Source organism: Tamandua tetradactyla, chromosome 8, assembly GCF_023851605.1.
Source record: "Tamandua tetradactyla isolate mTamTet1 chromosome 8, mTamTet1.pri, whole genome shotgun sequence".
NCBI lineage: Eukaryota > Metazoa > Chordata > Mammalia > Pilosa > Myrmecophagidae > Tamandua > Tamandua tetradactyla.
The window spans coordinates 112,443,200-112,464,329 of NC_135334.1; the positions used below are offsets into that span (position 1 = coordinate 112,443,200).

The window sequence follows — 21,130 nt, forward strand, 5'->3', positions numbered from 1 at the left end:
CTGGTCACTCCCATGGCCATTGATGACCAAGGCAGGCCCTTGGCTGAACCACATTAGGCGCCTTCATTCCTACCAGGCCACCCTCACTGCCTCCACTCACAGCCCAAAATGTCACCGTCTTTGGTGCAGCTGTCACTACTCCCTGGATACAGAAGAAAACAAACAGAGGCCAGGGGTAGGGTACTGATAACTTGGGATTCACTGTGGGGAGAAGGGAAATCACCCTCTCTTGCGGATGGAGGCCCGAAGGCTTGACCAACAGGCTGTCTCCAACCCAATGCAGAGTGAAAACAGAGGACTGACTCTTAGGGTATTATCAGGTCCTACACTTGGGCCCCAGTGGACTGCGAAACATCTTTTTGAGCTGGCTCTGTGAGAATGGCTCATCCCAGAAGGCTGAATTTGCCTTGATGTTGCCGATACCCTGTATTATATACAAACTCCTCATGCCTGAGAGCTCTGTTGGTAGAACTGCGATCTAAAGTACTGGGTGTATTTGAATTTCTGCTTTGAGTCATGAAGAATTAGTAGCTTAAGTTTAAGATCAAACTAATCCAGAGGTGAAGGCTCCTTTGTAGAAAATCCCAGGGTCCATGGGCTTCTCAGGGAAGAGAATAATATTAAGATGATAATATTTTGGTACCCCCCCTTATTTATTTGAATAAGAGAATTCAGATCAAGTTATTGCCTGAGCATGATGAAACATGTTTTAGTTCCATGTCTTGAGCTGAGTACAGATGTGGACTGATTATAAGATTGAAAGTAATCCTAACTTCCAGGACTAATTCATGAAATATCTGGTGAAATGCTTTTCATAATATTATAGCGTGAGGAAGCAATGCTTCATATATGCATTAGCCTGTCCACACATCCATCCACCCATCCCTCCATTTCATCCATCCATCCATCCCTCCATTTCAGCACACATTCTGTCATTTGCCTTGGGAGTACAGTAGGACATGTTCCCTTCTCTGGTGTGAAAGGAATTCATGGGCTCATGGCAGAAGACAGACACCCAAATAGAAATTTAAGGAGCAGTTGTGGCGAGTGAAGGGATGAAGGCTGGCCCAAGTCATGTCCAGAGATCCAAGAGGGAGCAAGTAAATTGACCTGAGGGGCTAGGAAGGTATGGTAGTTAGGTTCAGGTGTCGACTTGGCCAGGTGATGGTGCCCCGTTCTGTTGCTGGGAACTTATTCAGCATGTGAAATTCATCTATGGCTAATTACATCTGCAGTCAGCGAAGGGGAATGTCTTCTCCATTCTCTTTAAAGCTGTGGGCTTAAAAGAGAGAGGTCAGAAGCGAGCTCAGCAGTCAGTATACCTCAGGACAGCACTTGCAGCTCAGCCCAGATGTTTGGAGATGCGGAAAGGAATCACCTCAGGGAAAGCTGTTGGAACCCAGAAGCCTGGAGAGAAAGCCAGCAGACGTCTCTGTGTGCCTTCCCATGTGATAGAGGAACTCAGATGAAAGCTAGCTGCCTTTCCTCCAAAGAACTATAAATTTGTAACTAAATAAATCCCCTTATTAAAAGCCAATCCGTCTCTGGTGTGTTGTGTTCTGGCCGCTTTAGCATACTAAAATAGGAAGAAACAAGTGGGGAGGTAGGCTGACTGGAGCATGCTAGCCCTTCTGAGCTGAACCAACAAGCTCAAGCCTTCTTCATGGAAGGATTTGAAACAAGGAGCAATGTGGTCAGATTTTCTCTACAGTTGTGTGGAGGATGCTGGAAAAGCCATTTGGGGAGGCTTTAACATAAACAGGTGAGAGAGAAGGATTTGAACTAGAGTTGTGAGTGGTAGGGATGAAGATGCATGGTAAATGTGGAAAATATATAGAGTAAAAATTGAGTACCAGTTGATTGATGTAAGTGAGGGTGAAGAAGAGGGATGCAGGAGGAGAACAGGGTTAGAAGACAAATCAGGAGTGCTGTTTTGTAGTTGATCACAGTGCTATTCACAGTTGCCCAAGGGTAGAAGCAACTCAAGAATCCGTCAACAGATGAATGAATAAGCAAAATGTGCTCCAGCCATACAGTGCAGTATTCTTTAGCCGTAAAAAGAAGTGGAGTGCAGGTATATGCTACAACATGGACAAACCTTGAAGATGTCAGGTTGAGTGAAATCTGCCAGACACAAGAGGATAGATATTTTATGATTTCTCTCACATGAAATACTTAGAATAAACAAATTTCTAGAGACAGAAAGTAGAATTGTTGTTACCAGGGGTTTTGGGTGTGGGGAATGGGGAATTACTGCAAAATGTGTATGGTTTTGGTTTAGGATGATGAAAATAATCTGTAAATGGATGGTGGTGAGAGTTAAGTACTGTATTGCCGATGTTTTAATGTCAAAGAATTGTCCACTTAACATGGTTAAAATAGTATTTGTTATGTATATTTTATCACAATCAAAAATAAATAATTTTATTTAAAGTACCATTTTGGATATGCTGAATTTGTGCTGGGAATGGTAATATTTTTGGCAGTAGGGGATGGAAGTGTGAAGCTGTAGGTGGAGCATGGAGATGAGGGGAGGAGAGCTGAGTTGGATGTGTCGCTGTGGGAGTTATTAGCATAAGGGTTCAACCTAATGGTGGGCAAGATGGATCATCCAGGGGGGATGTAGCTATTGCTCAGGCAGGTGGGAGGCAGAACTCTGAAGGGTGTTGAGAGATGGGTGGAGGAAGAGGAGCCCTACAAGTTGGCTGAGAAAGAATGGTCAGAGAGCCAGGGAGGTGTGTAGGGGGGTGTGGGAGATAGAACATGGTATCCTGGAGGCCAAGGGAGTGGAGTTTCAGAAGGAGGGAATGACTTAGTTGGTTCAGTGCAGCAGAACTGTGTATAAGGTAAACATTGAAGAATTTCCTTTGGCTTTGATAGTTGGGAGGTTTGGGAGGTCTTTGGCGGCTTGGTGAGGACATACTGGGGAAAGTGGTAGGGGTGGAACCCAACTGATGTCAGCGGATCAAAGAGCCGGCAGAGTGCAGGGTTTGAACCTATTTGAAGGTTATCTTGGGGGCAGCATTCACCATGCCTTTGACTTCTTTCCAGGATCGTGATACCAAGCTGCCCCTTTTAGCAGAGAACATGGCAGTAACCAGAAGTCCTGGAGCCATGCTGTGGAGCATATTGTAAATTGCTTGAAAAATCATTTCTTCATGAACGGCTTCCTTCTCCTGAGCTCTCGTCTGAGGTTATAATACTATTCTAAATGGGTGCAGTTAGGGTTGGATCCTTTTACACTTTATATCACCCTTCCTCTAATTATTAGCTATATAACTACATTATAATGGCATGACTTGAGTAATGACATATTTTGTACTTGTATCATCTAGTCTTTATATAATAGTAATTCTTTAATAGTGAAAAGAATACCTTTTCCAAATGAACTCTGGCTAATCGTATGGCCTCTTTCTGTATGCTTTCTTGTAAGATGTATGAAAACCTTGGAAGCTTCTGCTGAGTTTTTGATATTATTTTTCCTTAAGTATTTATTTTCACAATGAGATCCTGAGTTTTAAGGTCTGTTACTGAGGCTCCAATACTAACATGGACAAAATAGCCTTTTGTTTTACCCAGTGGGCTTGTCAGGGTTGCGTTTGGGCTGCCTCCATTTTATAGAAGAGGAAACTGAGGCACAGAGGGGTTGTTTTCTCAGCTTGGCAGTAGTGGAATTAGAATTCAGAGTCTGCGGGCTCCCATTCTGAATGAGAAGAGTTCTGTAATCCCGCTTTACTTTTTAAACTCACTTTGCTTTCTGAGCTTTCTTAAACTGTCCTTTGCAATCTGGAAAACCCAAAGGAGTTCATCTGCCCAGTTGCAGCCTTTTGATTTACCAAAGCCAATGAGTCTCTTGCAAAGGTGAATTGCTCATTCTGAGCTGGGAAAGCTGCTCTCTTTTGACATGCATACTAAAGTCGGAGCTCCTGCGGTAAATGCTGCTTAGCTCTGGCACCTGCTAGATGTACAAACATCATTTGCTCAAGAAGTCAGCTGATTCCTTCTGATGGACGGCCTGTCATCACGCTCAGTATGGAGGGAGGTGCCCGCCTGAGCAGGCTGGAGAAGCGGGATGGACTGGTTTAATGGGTTAAGCTACTTAAGAAAATTTGAGAAGACATACCAGTTAATATGTATACCCTCCCTTGCTTGGCGGTAACAGTCTGATGTTTTTTATTTCCCTGGCAGAGTTCTCTTCTAATCAGAAGGGATAAGTCAAACAGTTGTTCATTTGCTGAGACATGATGGAAGACTGTGGATAATTGAAGTGAACCAGCAAGGCCCCTTAATCCACAGGGAATAAAGCAGGTCTGATTGCTGGCCCGTAGGAGATTAATTTCTCCTGCTGCAGCGGAAGGTGGAACCAGCCATCTCCAAGTGGGCGGAGGAGGAGGTGGTTACGGTTCCAAAATGCGGAGAGAAGAATCGAGGCTCTGCCAAAGGCCGGACATCTGAATCCTTTGGCCAGATTTAGCCATCTTTTTTAGATGGGCTGGTTGCTCTCTAGGCCCTAGTCTCTCCCTGTTTTAAAAAGGAGGGACAACCTTCAGTAAATGCTGCTTTCAGTTCTTTGGAGGAGCTCTATGTAAATCCAAAGGTATTATTCTTAAAGATTGAAGAATGTATCTAGGCTGGGCAGATGGCAATTATTTGCCTGCTGTGGGGACTGGGTATATGTCCGCGGAAACAAAGGATAAAGGCTCCAAAGAGGAACTCAGACATTCTCTATTACTACCTTATTTTACAGATGGGGAAGATGAGACCTAGGGAGGTGAGTGACTTCCCTGAATCCCAATCCTGAATCCCATTTGCCTTTCTCTTTTGTATGACCTGCTTCATAACCTCGTCGTTTAGAGAGGTTGGCTCATATTTATAATTTGGCTGCTCTTACAGAGTCCTAAGGCTCCTTAGTCTCCTAAGATCCAAGGAGGGCTAATTATTTTATGGAAACAGGCTAAATGAGCCTACTGTGTATTAGAAGACACATGACCAGGGTCTACATTGTGAGTTCTTTAGCTGTATTTGTACAACCTGCTGCCTATCCCCAGAGCTTTTCTGTACCTACATGACCAAAGGGCCAACCAGCCTACCCCAATTCTAGCAGGCCTCCTGCCTACCCAGGCTGTGCCCTTTGCAGGTAGGAGGGAAAAAGCAGGGACTTGGCCTTCCAAGTACCACTAACATAGAGTGCCAGCTCTATGAGGAAAGTCAATAAGGGCTAACAAATGCCAGCACCATTTATTGAACCCCAAGTATATGCCACTTACTCTGTTATATACACTTTCCTCACTTCCTCTGCAACCCTGCCAGGGAGCTGGGATTGCCCCAGTTTCACAAATGGAGACTCAAAGCTCAGAGAGTGCAATTAGCTTGTCTGAGGTCACACAGCTAGTTGCCATTATATGAAAACTGGGCATTTGAATCCAGGTTTGCCCAACTCCTTAGACCTGCTCTTTACATTTTAACAGTTTGTCTTCCCAGTAGAAAGTAGGGACAAGGGACAGGATTTGAGTCCCACTGGCAGTTTTCCTCACCCCGCCCCGCACACGTCTTCAGTGGCATATGCCGGGGGACACAGTACTTCCCAAATCATGGCACAGCTGTCCCCAATGGAGCCGGTCCTCACTCAGCCCCCTGCCGCAGTGAGCTATGAGGTGGTGTAGACTCTTCTGAGGAGGACATCTCTACCCTGACTTCTTGGGGAATTTTTAAAAAAATATATGACCTTTTGGCTAGGCCTTGCTATTTTTATTTTTGGAATGTCATGGTTTAATAAGTCTAGTGGGTAAGTCTATCTTAGGTGATGTGTTTATTTTTTCTTCCACAATCAGCTTCTACCCTGCAACTGTTGTTGCCTTTCGGAAAATAAAAAGTGCTCACGCCTAGATGACTGACTGTCCTGGCATTTGCTGTTTCTTTTCCAGTGTGGACACTTGCTCCCTTTTGTCTCTCATTCTGTAATGGCTAATGGAGTTTGTGAAGCTGGAATATTAGCTGTAAACTGTTCCATATTTCGTTCATAGATTTTTCCCCCCTCTATTTTAGTGTAATTTTAGTTCTTTATAATAAATTGTGAAACCTTTAAAGGGTAAAGTACCAGCAATAATACAAAGAAAGCCTGTTGTACCCACCACCCAGCTCTGATGAATGCTAATGTTTTGCTGCACTTCAGATCGCTTTAAAGAGAGAAGTCTTACTGTTCAAATTCCTTGTGAACCCTTGCTGCTCCTATTCCCATTTATCCATTGTCCCGAATTCCCATTTATCTTTCCCGTGCATGTTTTTTTAATACTTGATCATCTGTAGATATCCATTAGGTATAAGTGAGTTGAAAGAGGGTTTAGGTAGACTTACAGAACCCAGGGGTGTCATAAGTGGAAACATCCCAAGGGGTCATCCGATACTGTCCCCTTGCTCGTGCAGTCAGCAGGCATTTACTGAGTGTTTCTGGGTGCTCGACGCTTGCAAGTTGTGAGCCAGGGGAAAAAAAGATTCCTGCCTTCATGGTAGGGGAAACAGCAAAAAGAAAAACAAACATACAAAGTGATCATTTCAGAGTATGGTGGGTGTGAGGAAATAGAAAGTGCTTTTGATTTGGATATCTTAGTTATTTCAGAAAGGTTTGTAGGCTTCTCTAGTTCAGGAGCTGTCAAACTGTGACCCATTCTCTGTTCTTACATAGCCCTCAAGCTGAGAATGGCTTTTACATTTTTAAATGGTTGAAAAAAGAATAAAACATTTGCAATAGATTTTCATGGTCCGGAACACTAACTTCAAATCTCAATTCAGTGCAACATTACTCTCTCTCTGCCAAGAAAAGAGTTCCATTGTTCTCTTTGGTAGCCCTGTTTTACAAAAATTTGTTCTCAATTATTATGATTGTGTTTTTAATTTCTTCGTAAAAAGTTTTGTGGAATTTTGTTCTCCTGTTACGTGAACTACCTACATATAGCCTTCATTTGGCCTCTTGGCCTGCCCTGCTTAAAATATTTCTTCTCTGGCCTTTTACAGAAAAAAAAAGTTTATTGGTGTTGGTTTTTAGCTCTGTGGTCTTGGGAAAGTTACTTTGTGAGCCTCAGTTTTCTCATCTGCAAAGTGGGTGTGCTGTATATTTCACAGTGCTGTTGAAAGGGATAAAAAAGAACTGATGTTAAGCTCCTGGCATGCAGTACCTGCTTCAGTAGATGTTAGAGCCTCCCAGTGAAAAGTCGGTGATCATGATTCCCTCAGTGCTGTTTTAGGGACTTTAGGGAGGGACGGGGACCAGGGTGGGGTGGGGCTCATTGGTCACCTTTTGAGGCTGGTATGGTGAGCTCAGAACAGCAGCCTGCTGTGATGCTGCCAGGGCCCAGGACGGTGGACCCGGGACCTCGTGAGGGCTGGATCCCGCTAGCTCTGCCAGGCTCTACTACATTAACACTGCTCCGACATAATTTTCCTCATGAAATGCAATGAAGCATAACTAAAAAATGTAAGTAACAGCCTCAGGCTCTTAATGAGGCTATAAATACAGGACAAAAATAATTTATAAAGCTATTTCCTGGTTAAGAAATGTCCTTTTCCTAGACCACTTCACTTTCTCTTTGCTTGCTCCATTAATACTAGCCACTGGCTTTCTTTGCTAAAGACAGTGCGTTGATCATTTTGTGAGGGTTGCTTCCACACCTGAGATGAGAAGCAAACAATAAAGCTGTGAAAAGTGCGGAGGCTGGGGGACGGCTAGGCTCACTCACTCTCCAGGTGACTTGCTCCATCCACAAATTGTTCCTGTTGCAAAAATTACAGATGGTCTTCCTTCAGGTCCGTGGGCAGTGTACGTGTGAAATCTGTGAATGCCAAGGATCACCGATCCTGGGTTGAACCCAGGAGGCATTTTATAGTACTAATTTCTGTGGGCGCTATCTTCTTTTGAGAGATGGGTAAACTGGGACTGGGACTATTGGAGTGAGCTCTCAGAGCAGGGCGGGCTGCAGAGTCTAGATAGAGCAGGAGACTTGGCTGCAGTCAGGTACTTGAAGCCGGAGATGCATCCTTGCTCCAGGCTGAGACAGCCACACCTGTGAACCTTCCCTTCTTGATGGCTACCAAGCTCTCGTCTCAAAGCTGCAGCAGAACATAAGTAGCTTGATGAGAACCAAACGGCCCTGGGAAGTGTGTGAGGACAGTTGGTTATCTCTGGTTCCTTCTGACACCGATGCTGCCAGAGCTGCCTGGGTTCAGATAGACCATTGGGGGCTTTTCCAGGGATGTTTTCAAAACAGGTCATTGCAGGTCAGCTTACTTGGTGGCTTTACCTGGTCCTGGGCATGGGATGTATGTGTGTTTGAAGAAGCAAATTGTAGGGAAAACAGACTTACTGTTTTCAGAGGCCTCCTAAGATTATGTTTGTTGACACCAGGGAGTGAGAGAGATATGTTCATTCTCTGGGGAGGTTTTAGGGAAAATCCATTTGCAAAATCAATCTCTAAGCCATATGTGTGTCTGCATCTGTCTGTTTATGCGTCTGGTTTCGTTGTTCATTGAGCTCGCAGATCTGATTGTCAGGAAGCAAAGGATAAAATCAGAGGCAACTAGGCAGAAATCTGAAGGCAGGAGCCTGTGGATGGTTTGCAGATACAGTTCTTTATTGCACTGTGATGGGGAGGTGATTGGCAGTGGGAGAGAGGAGAGAGCACTGAGGAGTCCAATGGGTAGACTTCCCATCTCTCAGCTGGGAGAGTCAGTGTCTCCAACTACATATTCCGGAACAAGAGCCTGGGTCGAATGCAGCAGCTATCTTAGTTTTTGCAGTTGCCCCAGTTTTGGTCCTTCATCAAATATAAATTTGTGGATACCAGAGGTTTTGGAAGAAAGTACCACAGCAGGCTGTTTGCCTTTGCCCCAAATGGGGAGACTTGGAATTTTTTTTTTTTCACTCTCAGTGCAGATGCTGTAGTTATTTTAAGTAAGTGATGTGCTGCAGTGAAAATGGGCAACTCTTTTTCATTTTTCAGCTTAATGAAAAAAAGAAAAGGGAAGAGGAGAAACCCCAGCTAGCCAACTTCGTGCTAATGCTTGTCTTTTTTGGATTCTCTGTGTGTCCCAAGATGCTGAGATGGGATAAATATTTCTGCCACTAGAAAGTCCTGCTGTCGGGCTGAGAAGATTTCTCACCTCTTTTAAAGCAGACAAGGTAGTGATTTACTTGCACAAATCCAGACACCCCCATGTCCCTTATTTTAACTATATGTGCGTGTACGTATCCTACTCACGTTCTAAGACAGTTAGCCAGGGTGGATGGAACTTTCCCAGGAAGAGTACAGGACGATGGGGAATAAATCTGTAACTAAACACTTACTTTTTCTTCTTCCAGCAGCCACAGATATTTATTGGGGGCATACTGAGCATCATGTGTTGAGGATACAGAGATGAATGAAACAGTTCCTCTCTCTGCCTTCAGAGAGCATGCGTTCTAGCGGGGCCAATACAAATCCATCTGTGAGCACAGATTAGGACACAGGAAAGGATTATCACAGTAAACACAGTGAAGAGGTTGTCAGCGAAGGGGTTTCAGAGTAAGTGATTTATGCTGATGTCTGAAGGACGCACTAGGAGGTTAGCCTGGTGAGAGGTGGACAGAAGAGTTTTGGGGAGCCAGCAGGCAGCATGTGGGGAGGCCTCACTGCAAGGAGGACCATTGGTGTGTTTGGGGGAAGGATTTGAAATGAGATCATCGAGGCGTGCTGGAGTAGAATCATGCCAGGCCTTGTAAACCCTGGCACGAGACGGAGGTTTATTCTCAGGGCCCTGAGAAGCTATCCATTACATTTAAGAACCTCACTCTGCTGAGAGGTGAAAGAGCTGGCAGGAGTGAGAAGTGCAAGTCCAAAGGTTGGTACAAGCCAGGGTTTCTCAACCTCGGCACGATGGCTCTTTGTGGGAGAGCCTGTGCATTAGTGGAAGCTACCTGTGCATTGCAGGGTGTTGAGTGACAGTACCTGGCCTGTGCCCACAAAAAGAAGGCCAGCAGCACCCCCTCGTCGGGACAGTCAGATGTCTCCAGGCTTTGCCAAATATTCCCCCAGGGGCAACATTGCCCCCCCCTCGAGAACCATTTGCTTCAGCGGTAGGGGTGGGGAGAGGTGACGGTGGCTTGGATGGCTGGTGCCAGTTGAGTGAGGCACATTGGATGGGATCGAGGCTTGTTTTGAAGACAGAATCCACAGACTTAACTCTTTTTAGCTTGGTTTCTCCTCATGCTTTTGAGTTTGATGAGGTTGCCACTTCCCTAAAGCACAATTACCCTTGCATACATAATGGAGTTGTTCAGAAGAGTACAAAAAATGTTCTTTTCTGTTATCATTCAACAGGCCTCGGTATCCCTGGTCCCTGCAGGGAAAATACTTTTGAACCCTGTGGCTAGAAAGACCATGTGCCTGCGGGACATGGGTTCCATCTGTGCAGCACACCCTCTCGTTTGTCAAGTCTACAACCGCTGGCCCTATTGACTCAGAACAAGCACTTTGGAATCTAATCTGGCCAATTTTCTGGCTCCGGAAATCTCTTTATCAGAACAAAGTTTCACAATTGCAGTGACTCTTGCAGGGGGCTTGCCTTCGAGGAGCTAGCGCTGCAAAAGCAACTGCAAGCGATTTCCAAATTCTAGAGCCCTTTAGCAAGCTGGGGAATCCCAGAACCAATGTTAGGAAACAGCTGGAATGTGTGGGTTTTCTGGGTTTCCCATTTGTGTCTGAGGGGACCTAGTACCTGGCTGTCCTTTCAGGTGCTTCTCCACCATGCCCCGCAACCCCCCTCCCCCCAGCTCCCCCTGGCTTAGAGAATTGCTTTCATGACCTTCTCTGGGTTGGTGGTGGCTTCTCAAACAGCAGTCTTAAGAGGGGTTCTGCTGTTGAGTCTGTGCTCAGTGAAAGGAGTGCCATGATTGATTAGTGACGCCTGACTTGGTGGGACCATTGGCGAAGTGGTGGCTGTATGAGACTGCAACTGCTAACGATGAGAGCATAGGTTTTTCCTTCCTTGCACACCCTTGTGCTCTGCCATCCTGCCTTTAAATTTGCCGACACTAGGAGCGAAGGGCCCATACTTTTCGTCTCCGTATGTCCAGCAGGGTTCACTGCAGATGCCACCTCCTTCCTGGAACCTTCCTTAATTCCCTTGCATTTTTGACTTTATCTTAAGAACACTGGGGAACCTTTCAGTGACATTTTAAAGCAAGGCAGTGTCAGTTTAGAAATATCCCTCCAGCCAGAGAGGAGAATGGATTGGAGGTGGCAGGATTGGAGGTAGGGAGGTCAGGTTGGGAGGTTGTGGCAGAAATCCCAGAAAAGGATGATCTGGGCTCAGACTGGGCTGTGGCCGTAGAGGCAGGTGGCAATGACCCAGTGCTGGGCCATCCATAGGGGTGATGGCACGGAGCAGGGATGGGAGATTTCTAGGGCTCTGATGTGAGCACTGGGACCCAGGCAGGGCTCCGTGCTCTAGCTTCTCTTCTAGAGTTCCTCGATGAGCTCTGAGTTCACCTTTTAGTAAGAAGGCAGGTAGATGCATTACTAATTCAGTGTAGTTGGGTACACGCTCTCCAGAGGGCATCCAGGGCTGATGTGCTCCTTGTCTTTGACTGCACCTGTTCTGATTGGGTTTACCTACCTTTTCCAGTTGTAAAATATTTTTAGTTTCACCCCAGAAGTACTATCGCCAGACAACAAAATACGCTTGGAGAAGCCGGGGAATGCTTCAGAGGGAAGGCAGCATATAGGCTGCATGCTAAAGGGCAGGTAGGGATTTACTAGGATGCCCAGCAGGCTGAAGCACATTCCAGGTAGAAATCTAGCACACATGAAGGATAGTGGCCTGGAAGCAGACGAGATGTCAGGGAACTGGAAGATCTAGATCTACAGATGCTTCTCTTTGGCAAAGCTGGTGAAAGAGGGTGGTTGGCCCCGCTCTCCTCCAGCCACCCCCTGGGCGGTCTAGGCTCCCTTCTTCTTATCAGTAGTAGTAAAATCATTAGCATAGCTGTGTGCTTTTCCTGCCTGGAGGAGGGAGCCTCACCTTCTTCTCTGCATCTTTAGGACGTTGCACATGTCTGGTCATAAAGGCTCAATAAATGCTTATTGAGTGACTCAGGAAGGAGCCCTGGACCAAAGAATGTGCCGAGGAGCTGTCCTTCTTTTCTCTTTCCTCTTTCCTCAAGACTGGCTCTTTTCCTCCCAGCCATTGACCACACTTTGGCTCAGACTGAGCAGATTGATCAGAGCCTGGCTCCCTTAAAAGTATGCCCCCAGGTTCCACTGGGGGGTGAATTCAGCCACTGCTCTCCCTCCATAATCCTGGCCTCCCCTGTTTGCTTTCCAGTTTAAGGAATGGCGGTTTCAGGTAGGGGCCTTGGCATTTCATGGCTTACTCTTCCTCGGGCTCAGCCCTAAAACCCAGTAACCCATGGGCAGCAGTGCAGTGATCGGGGCACCCTCTTGGGGTTTAGGGGTCTGTGTTCAAATTTCAGCTTGGCCTTTCCTCCCCAGTGCCTCAGCAGGTTGCTTTATACATCTGGGCTCCTGTTTGCTAAAGTAAAATGCTTTCCCACTATTCCTGCCAGCTTGACTGAAATTCCAGGATTCTGTGATTTGTAGGGGCCTCGGAGCTGGTGGCCTGGAAGGATCCCATAGGCACTGAAGGCACTGGGGTCCAGCACCCACCCCTTCTAGAACCTTAATTTTTGGCCGCTGCCTATGGCGCCAAAAGGATGTTTGCACTTTTCAACCAGCCTTTTTGATGGAGTAATAAAAAGTCAGTGATCACCTATTGTGCCAGACTTCTGCTAGGTGCTTTCCCAACCTTTTCCATTACTCCTCTCAGAATCCCTGGGCGCGCTCCAGGTTACCCATCCATTTCCCAGATGAGGAAACTGAGGCTCAGAGAGGTGATGTGACCTGCCCCAGGCCTTCCACATAAAGCCTTGGCTGAGCTGCAGCTCCTTCGGTCGTGGCGCTGAGGTCCGCTGCCTCTGTGCCATCTGATCTCCCTGCTCCCTTTCTCCGCAGAGAGCCAGCTGCTCCCAGGGAACAACTTCACCAACGAGTGCAACATTCCCGGCAACTTTATGTGCAGCAATGGGCGGTGCATCCCCGGGTCCTGGCAGTGCGATGGGCTGCCCGACTGCTTTGACAAGAGCGACGAGAAGGAGTGCCGTGAGTGCTGGGGCTGGGGGTGGCAGGAGGGTCCTGGGCTGGTTTGGACTCTGCACGGCTGGCTTGCTGCAGGCTGCTGGGTGTGGGCCGTGGGCCAGCCGACCTGCTCATTCCACCCTGTACCTCTGTCTCGGGCCACGCAAGCTGTGCGGCAAGTGGGATCTCGGTGGTGACAGAGCCACAGCTTTGAAAGGGCTCTTCTAACTCCTGTCCTGGGATAGTGTCATTGCCTTCACTTTACACAAGGGGATGCTGAGGCTCCCAGAGGGTCACGTCGCACAGTGTCTCACAGTCAGCAAGCAGCAGATCAGGCATTTGAACCCAGAGCATCCCCAGGTGATGCCGTCCATCTTGCAGATGATCGTGGAGTTTTGTTTCTTTTTTTTTTTAATTCACATGACATGCAATCATCCAATTTTTGCAATCAGTGGTTTACAGTATCATCATACAGCTGTGCATTCGTTATCACAATCAATTTTTGAGCATTTTCATTATCAAAAAAAATAAAATAAAATATGAATTAACAGTAAAAATAAAAGAACACCCAAAATATCCCTTACCCTCATACTCCCCATTCTTTCTTTTTTTTTTTTCTTACTTATCTTTCCATACACTGGATATGGGAGTGCCAATCACAACATTTTTTTGTGGTGTTTTCTTGACTTTTCGATAAGGCATAGCATCATGCTAAGTTATCAGCATGGAGGTGGTACTGACTGGGCACTAATTTGTGTCCCCATACTCTTTTCTCAGCTCACATGGCCTGGACCTTTGCTGTTGGCATTGTCTTCAAATAGGTACCACCAGGATCTGGTGGAATCTGTGATCCCCCCACCTCCTTATTCTTCTTTTACCTGTCTTGTGCCCCTGCAATAGGCGTATCGTTCGGTTGGAGATGATCTGTGAGAAAGGAGGCACCTGGAACCGGGGTGGCGGGGGTCCAGGGTGTCAAATGATCATGCTTCCTGCCCCGTAAGGCGTTTTCTTCTTCTTCTCCAAAGTCTGACTCTGCAGAGTGCACTCAGCAGCAGCACCCTGAGCAGGTGTCCGTCTAGGCACCCTGGCAGGTGGACAGTGCCCCCAACACGTGGTGGGCCAGGGTGGTCCAAGTGGGTAACTGCTTTGGGGCCACACGAGTGAACGGTGGTTCTTGACCACACGTCTTGGATCTTTCCTGGGGCTTTGGTCAGTTCTCTGGCAGGAGAACAGATGTGTTCTGACTCTGAACCTATTGTCTCTCTGGAAGCCAGCTGCTGAAATGGCAGCTGTAGAACGGGATAATCATTTTAACTTTTAGCATAGTGGCTGCCCATGGTTTGAGGCCCGTCTCTGTGACGCATGGGAAAGAGTGCTGGGCTTGGCGTCCAGACTCCGGAGCCCACCAGTCCTCCCTTGCAGCGTGTCCCCTGGGGCGGAGGGCGACTCTGGGACCCTCCGATAGCCCTCTCGCCTGCCCTGGCTCTTCAGAGATTTTGGGAGAAAAAGGGCATGGTTCTTTTTGTTTGTTGCATATGACTTTTCTGAATAGACAATTATACATCGTGCATTTTTAGTCTTGCAGTTTTTTTTTTTAAAGTATTACATCTACTTCAACTCTTCTCACTTTCTGGCATGACTTCAAAATTGCTAGAAATTTAACATTTGTTGTTGGAGTTTCAGATGAGATCACATGTGAATTCTATAATCAGTTCTTTCGAGAGACAGTATGTATTTGAACTCCAGCACACGTGAAGGAATGCAGGATTCGGAGTTGAGGCCTTGGTTTTTATTCCCGACTTTGTCAATAGCAGCTGTGATATTAAAATCCTCAGTGACATTCCATGTCCTGTTCCAACCCAGTTCCATGATTTTAGAATTCTTGCACAAACTGGAAGAGGTGACCCCAAAGAGCATAGGAACAAAAGGCGGCATGGGGTGGCTGCTTGGAGCTGTTTGGTTTGATGTGGAATAGGCTGGTCTTGAATATGTTCCATCACGTTTTTTTCCGCATTTCCTAACCTTACTTTACTTCCTAAGTATAGGAGAGACTTGATTGGCAGCTATTTTGTCTTTTGATCAAAACAATTGTTTAAACTACATTATGTACAAACACATGCTTTAAAAAAAACCAAAACCTCTTCTCTGTTGCATTTCTTTTTTTGTCTTTGAATTGTAAAAAACAAGAATAAAAAAAACAGAACAACTGTAAAAACTAGAAAGTTTAGACAACAGAGCGAAGAAACAAAAGTCCCTTCTAAAGCAAATCTTACTTTCATTTTTAATGTCTTATTTATTATTCCCGTTGAGTTTAGGGGTTGTGAGTGTTTTGGATCCAGAGATTGGCTGCCTAGGTCCGTTTAAATCCCAGCCCCCTCCCCTCCTTGGGCTATGTGACTTGAAAAGTTACCAGAATGTTCTAAATCTTAGCTATTGGGAAGATTAAATGAGCATTTCTTAACCTCCCCATGCTTCAATTTCTTCCTCTCCAAAATGGGAATAAAGCTTCGGATAAGAACTGGTGAATTTTTTTTCCCCCATCAAGGCTTTTTATTGTTTCTAAAATGGCATTTCTGTCTGCAGAGAGCCCCAGTGCCCTCTACTCCTGACAAAGCCAATGCCTTAGGACTGATAAAATCCAGAACTCCCACACAGGTTTCCAAATTGTATAAAGTTTATCGAATGTAATTTACATGACCAGAACAAAAGAAAAAAAATACTTTAAAAAAAAAACAAAAACCAAAACTTCTAAGAACTTAATTCTGAGAGATGAAAGAACTCAAAGGCTGAGCAGCAAGCATCCCCCGCTGGGTCAGTGCTGCGAGGGCACAAATGGGGCCAGTCCTCCAGGGGCGGCTCCCGCAGCCCTAGGGAAGGGTCTGGTCCTGGTAATTCCTGCAGCGCCTGCTGGGTTCCTAGTCAGGCCAGAGATAGCCACACCCATGAGCCCATAACTGTCTGAACACCATGTCACCCCCTCCCTCTAGGCAAACACCACCACGCCGCACGCAGCCAAAATGCGAGAAGCTGCTAGCAGCAGCCGTGTTGAGTCCAGCAAACCCTGCCTTCGTCTTTGAAGCCCTGGAAACTGGCTGTGAGGCTGTTTGCGTCACCAGCTTTCTGGGAGTCCTGCGCTGCCTCTCTTGGTGCAGATTGGGCTCTTCTGCAGGAACTGGCTGGACCCCTGGGGCACATCTGACTCTTCTTTTGGTGTGTTTTTGGATCCTCCGTTTTGGGTGACTTTGTGACCAGCCATTGCAGCATCTTCTGGCTGCTGGCATTTGCCTTTTTGATCAACAAGTCAACAGGAGCCAGACACTCGGGAGTGTTGTTTTGGGAGTTGTTTGCCACGGGGAAACCAGGCGGAAGGTGATGTTCTCAGTGGGGCGGATCAGCCGCAGAGCTTCCCGAGTTGAGACCTCACCCAAGTCTAGCCATTTGGAGACTGCCTCCTCTCCATCTAGTACAGCAGGCATCCTTGGTGGTTGTCATTCAGGCATCTGCGGAACCCGCTGTGATGCTACTGTAGGAATACGGGAGGTCTCCTCACTCTGGCGACTCCCAGCAGTCAAAGACCCCAGCCATCGTCAGTAGCCTCCACTTGTCCCAGTCCTCAGGACTGGCGGTGGGACCAAGGCTGCCTGAGTTCTCCGTTTTGGTTTGGGGGAAGTAGATGAAGTAGGGCTGACGCTAGCTTGTTCCCTGACATGGCTGCCACTCACAGAACCCATCTGCTATGTCCTCCCTTTCCCAGAGGCACTTTGAAGGATGGCTTCTCCATTGTGGTGTTGCCACGACAGTTGATAGTGTTGAACTGTTGCTTGGAAGGATCACCTGCTTTGAACCAAGATGGGACCAAGCCCCATCACGTAGGAGCAGTGCCACGGCAGACGAGTCTGCGTCCTTCTTCACGTGCAGACGGGGTAGAAACATGGGGCTGTCGGACTGGGGGCTCTTGTTGTAAGATGGGTAATACTTAGGGTCTCTCTGCTCTTGAAGCCACTGCTGGCCCTGGCGGTTCCGATAGGCACAAGCTCTTGGGAGAACATTTCCAGGTAAATGAGAGGACATTTGTCCACATGTTCTTCAACATTGACAGTTGCACTCAGCCAGGGCTGCCCCTGTTGTGAATTTTTAACTCCTCTAAAGCTTGCAGCACAGAGCCGGGGTATAGTATGCAGCTTGTAAACATTTGCTCTTACTGGTTGGTCTGCACGAACTCTTGTACTGTTGTCATCAGGGAGGTGTATGATTGGATAACCTGATTTTTTTCTACGTGATATTAGAGATGCTTTGCCACTTTACTGCAGTTAATATTTTTAATTGCTGTTTTGTGAGGCTACCTTACGTTCTGTCAAGTAGATGTACGGTCACTTGGCCATTCTGTCCCTGGGCAGGTACTTAATATCTTTTCTTAGCTTTTTTTATTCTTACTTCTTCTGATCACAGTGTTTATAATAAAGTGAGGAATTGCCTGTACCCAGCGGACAGAAGTATATGATGTTTTCCTGTAGAGCCAGGAGGGCAGGGCTGAGATGACCATCTTTCCAAGGGCACATGAGAGTGACTGGTCTAGACTTTGTGCCACCTTCTTAGAGGGACAGGGGCCGACCTCTGAGTCTTGCCTGTGTGTTTCAAAGGCCTTTCTCTGATTCTTTGGAACAACTGGGTATTTAAGGGGAGGAGAATGAAAGCAGCTGATGTTCTCATCTTGGAGAGGTGATTGTCTCGGGTCCCTTGTGAAACTTTGGCATTTAGAAGATAATAATGCTTAAAAGAAGAGAGAGGATTCTTGCCCTTTCCAAAGGGCAAAAGAATAGCCAGCAAGATGCAGCGCCCTGTGCTGTGAGGCAGTGGGCAGCTGCTCTGTCCCCACTGCTCAGGAGAGATTTTCATATGCCAGGAAGAAATGCTTAATGTTATTATTATAAAGGTAATATAATCAGATATTGTATAAATTCAGGAGAGCAAGGGTAGAAAAACAAGGAAATCACATGTAGAGTCTGTACCCTATCTAATAAGAGAACCACAGTTAGCATCTTGGATGATTTTATTCAAGCTTTTTCCCAGTTGTAATTACCATGGGTACTTAACTTTATATTTTGATTTTTTCCCCATAGAACATCTTAACATGCTAACATTTTCTTTGTTTTTCATATTTCTTTTTATCATTTTTAATGCCGAAATACAGTCCATTAAGTTGATACACTATAGTTTATTTACTCATTATTGGGCATTTAAGCTGTTTCCAGTTTTTCATTATTAGAAACAGTGCTCAGGGTGGGCCAGGGAGAGTTCTCCCCTGCCGTGCTGGAGACCCGGGTTCGATTCCCAGTGCCTGCCCAAGCCAAAAAAGACAAAAAAAAAAAAAGAAATAGTGTTCACTGTTGTAAACATGAGGGTGGATATAACTTTTCCTCTGTTTTGAGTTTTTTTTTAGGATAGATTCTCAGAAATGAAATTACTGGAATGAAGGGCAGGAAACTTTTTCTGGTTCTTGATACAGACTGCCCAGTTGTTTTGCAAAAGGTTTGCACTAGTTTGCGCTCTCACCATCCACGTGTGAGAGTTCTCACTTTCTATTCTTTGCTGGGTAGCTTCTAAAAAAATATTTTCCGTGTTAATTTAATAGTTGCCAATGATTATCTTTTAGTTTTCTACTTTTTATTACTAGTGAAGTTGGACATTTTCTTATACTTCTGTTTACGAATTCTGTTTTCTGGTGTGAAACACCTGTGAAGGGAATGTAAATTTTCTGCGTTGTCAAACTGGAGAGCCTCCTTCTTAGGCTTTTGAGAGAAGAGGTTGCTCTGGGATAGTCTGTGAGTATTTCTGATCCTAGGTAGTAGAGTGCCCTAAATGATCATTTTATCCAAGTCACTTTAAAAAAAAATGGGGGCAATAAAGGGGGTAGAGATGTGTCTTAATGAACTGTGACAACCATTTGTGAGCACTGACAATGGCCACTTACCTAGCATTTACCCAGCATCATGTTATACTAACTCATTGATCAATGCAAAAGCCTTGTGGAGAAGGGACTCTCGTTATCTCCACTTTACAGATGAGGAGACTGAGGCACCAGGAGGTTACAGAGCTGTGTGTTGTTCCTGAAAACTGGGCCCTGGAACACTGCTTCCACAGAGACCAGCAGTGGGGCCATTTGGCCTTTCTCTACCCATATGTTTTACCCTGATGAGTGGCCTGCGCTGTAGATTGTCAGTAAGAACCTGCAGTGTTGTTTTGTTCAGTTTGTAACCTAGAAACCTTGATCATGTTTTTCTACGGTAATGATATTTTAAGTGGCTTTTTCCCACTGAGTCTTTGAAATGTTTTCCTAGAGGAGCGTGTGCTTTATGACTGCCACATACCATCATAAAATGGTAACCCAGGTTTCCAGAGCCCATGCATGATCTGGAACTAAGAGCGCTGGTGTCTCCTTCTAGTTTTGTGTCCGATTCTAGGGAATTTTGCAAATGATAAAATGTTAGTGAATCTCCAGGTCCGGAGGTCTGGGAAAGTACGGGCAGAAATGGAAGTTGAATTATTATTGGCCTTTACTGTTCCCAACCGCTTCTTGAGCATGCCTTTTAATTGCTGTGGTGTGATGGCAGGAGTCCGTGAAGATAGTGTTAAGAGGGCAGGTTTGAAATAAGGATCACAAAGAAATTTTCCACTTACTCGTCTTTCTCACTGCTGCCTCTAGGTGGCGCCACATTTAATGCTTTCTTTTTAACCTGGTGCTACGGGGCCAGCGGGGAGATGAGTAAAAAACTAGATTCAGAGCTATTGTCCTTACCCAGACTTGAACAGTAACTCACCCGTTTCACCAAGGCCTCTAACGCTTGGCTCCGCGTGTGAACTGCCTGGGGGAACTAGAGCGCTTCTATGGGATGGGATGGCCACGGCTTGCTTCTTCCTTTTTTTCAGAGAGGGGATGGCCACGTGCTGCGGTCCAGGCACGCACCCCGGGAACCCGGGAACCCCGAGAACCCGGGAACCCGGGATGCAGCTGGAGTGCGGTCAGGCCTCCCTGCAGCTGGGGAGGAAGCAGAGCTGATACAGCACTATCAACCCATCTCTCTTGCTTCTAAAATATTGCCACATGGCAAGTGAGAGCTGCCCCACCACCGAGCACCAGGATGGCGTTCTTAGATACCCATTTCCATATCTTCTCGAACAATTTAAAAATGAGAATCTTACCTCCTGGGGGCATTAAAGCATTTGGGCTTCTGCGAGCCCCCCTTGACCCTGTAGATCTGAGCCCTTTTTTTTGCCCCCCATGCAGCTGGGGCCTCCCTGGAAGTGTCACCCCCTCTGCTTCTGCTTGGGGAACACGACCTTTCCCCAGGAGTCAGTGGCCTGTCTCCTCCAGGTCTTGGCTCTGATGAGCCAGTGCTAGCGGCTGAATTCCAAATGCGTCTTGAAGGAATTGAACCTCAGAAAACAAATCGGCGCTAATAAGAGTCTAGAAAGTATCTCTGTGGTTTAACCTATGTCCATTAAACACGCCACAATGAAAAGGTTGCTCCCTCCCAGCACTCACTGGGTGGAAGAAATCCAAGACCTGTGTGTATCAGACTTGCCTCTTTTCTCCTTTAATCGTTTTCTGTATGTGTTTTTACGCATCTTAGGTAATTCCAGCATGCTGCCCCCTCCCCGCTTCACTTACTTTCTTCCATCTCCAGTGTTAGGTATGAAGGCCCATGATCAACCTCCAGCCTCCATTTATGCCTTGGAGCCTTGAGTGTCCTATGATTTCTGTAGGCCTTTTTTCTCTTCTGTTAAATGGGGGTAATAATAGTACCTACTCCAGGGGGTGACACTGAAAATATTTAATAAGCAGCATGTCCAGGCCACACGGGCCAATTAGAAAGGAGCAGGTTTGAAATAGCAGGTGGTGTTTCTTGATGCAAACGGGGTGCAGATCTTCTCTGCTGTTTGTTGAAGTATTAAACAAGCTAGTGTAT

At 46.2% G+C, this 21,130-nt stretch overlaps 1 protein-coding gene and 1 pseudogene across 4 annotated transcripts in view; one reads left to right on the forward strand and one right to left on the reverse strand.

Annotated features, from left to right (window-relative positions):
* LDLRAD3 (low density lipoprotein receptor class A domain containing 3) overlaps positions 1-21,130 on the forward strand; it is a 268,279-nt gene that overhangs the window by 65,136 nt on the left and 182,013 nt on the right. For 2 of the 4 annotated variants that reach the window (XM_077114434.1, XM_077114433.1), the window contains exon 2: positions 13,041-13,187. The exons of 1 other annotated variant lie outside the window; for it this stretch is intronic. In XM_077114434.1, the coding sequence (XP_076970549.1) occupies positions 13,100-13,187 (88 nt within the window). In that variant the 5' untranslated portion in view covers positions 13,041-13,099. Of the gene's footprint in view, positions 1-8,790; positions 9,173-13,040; positions 13,188-21,130 lie in introns of those variants that run through there. One more of the 4 variants, XM_077114435.1, reaches the window with a different exon arrangement.
* On the reverse strand, positions 16,273-17,400 carry LOC143643956 (abasic site processing protein HMCES pseudogene; annotated as a pseudogene).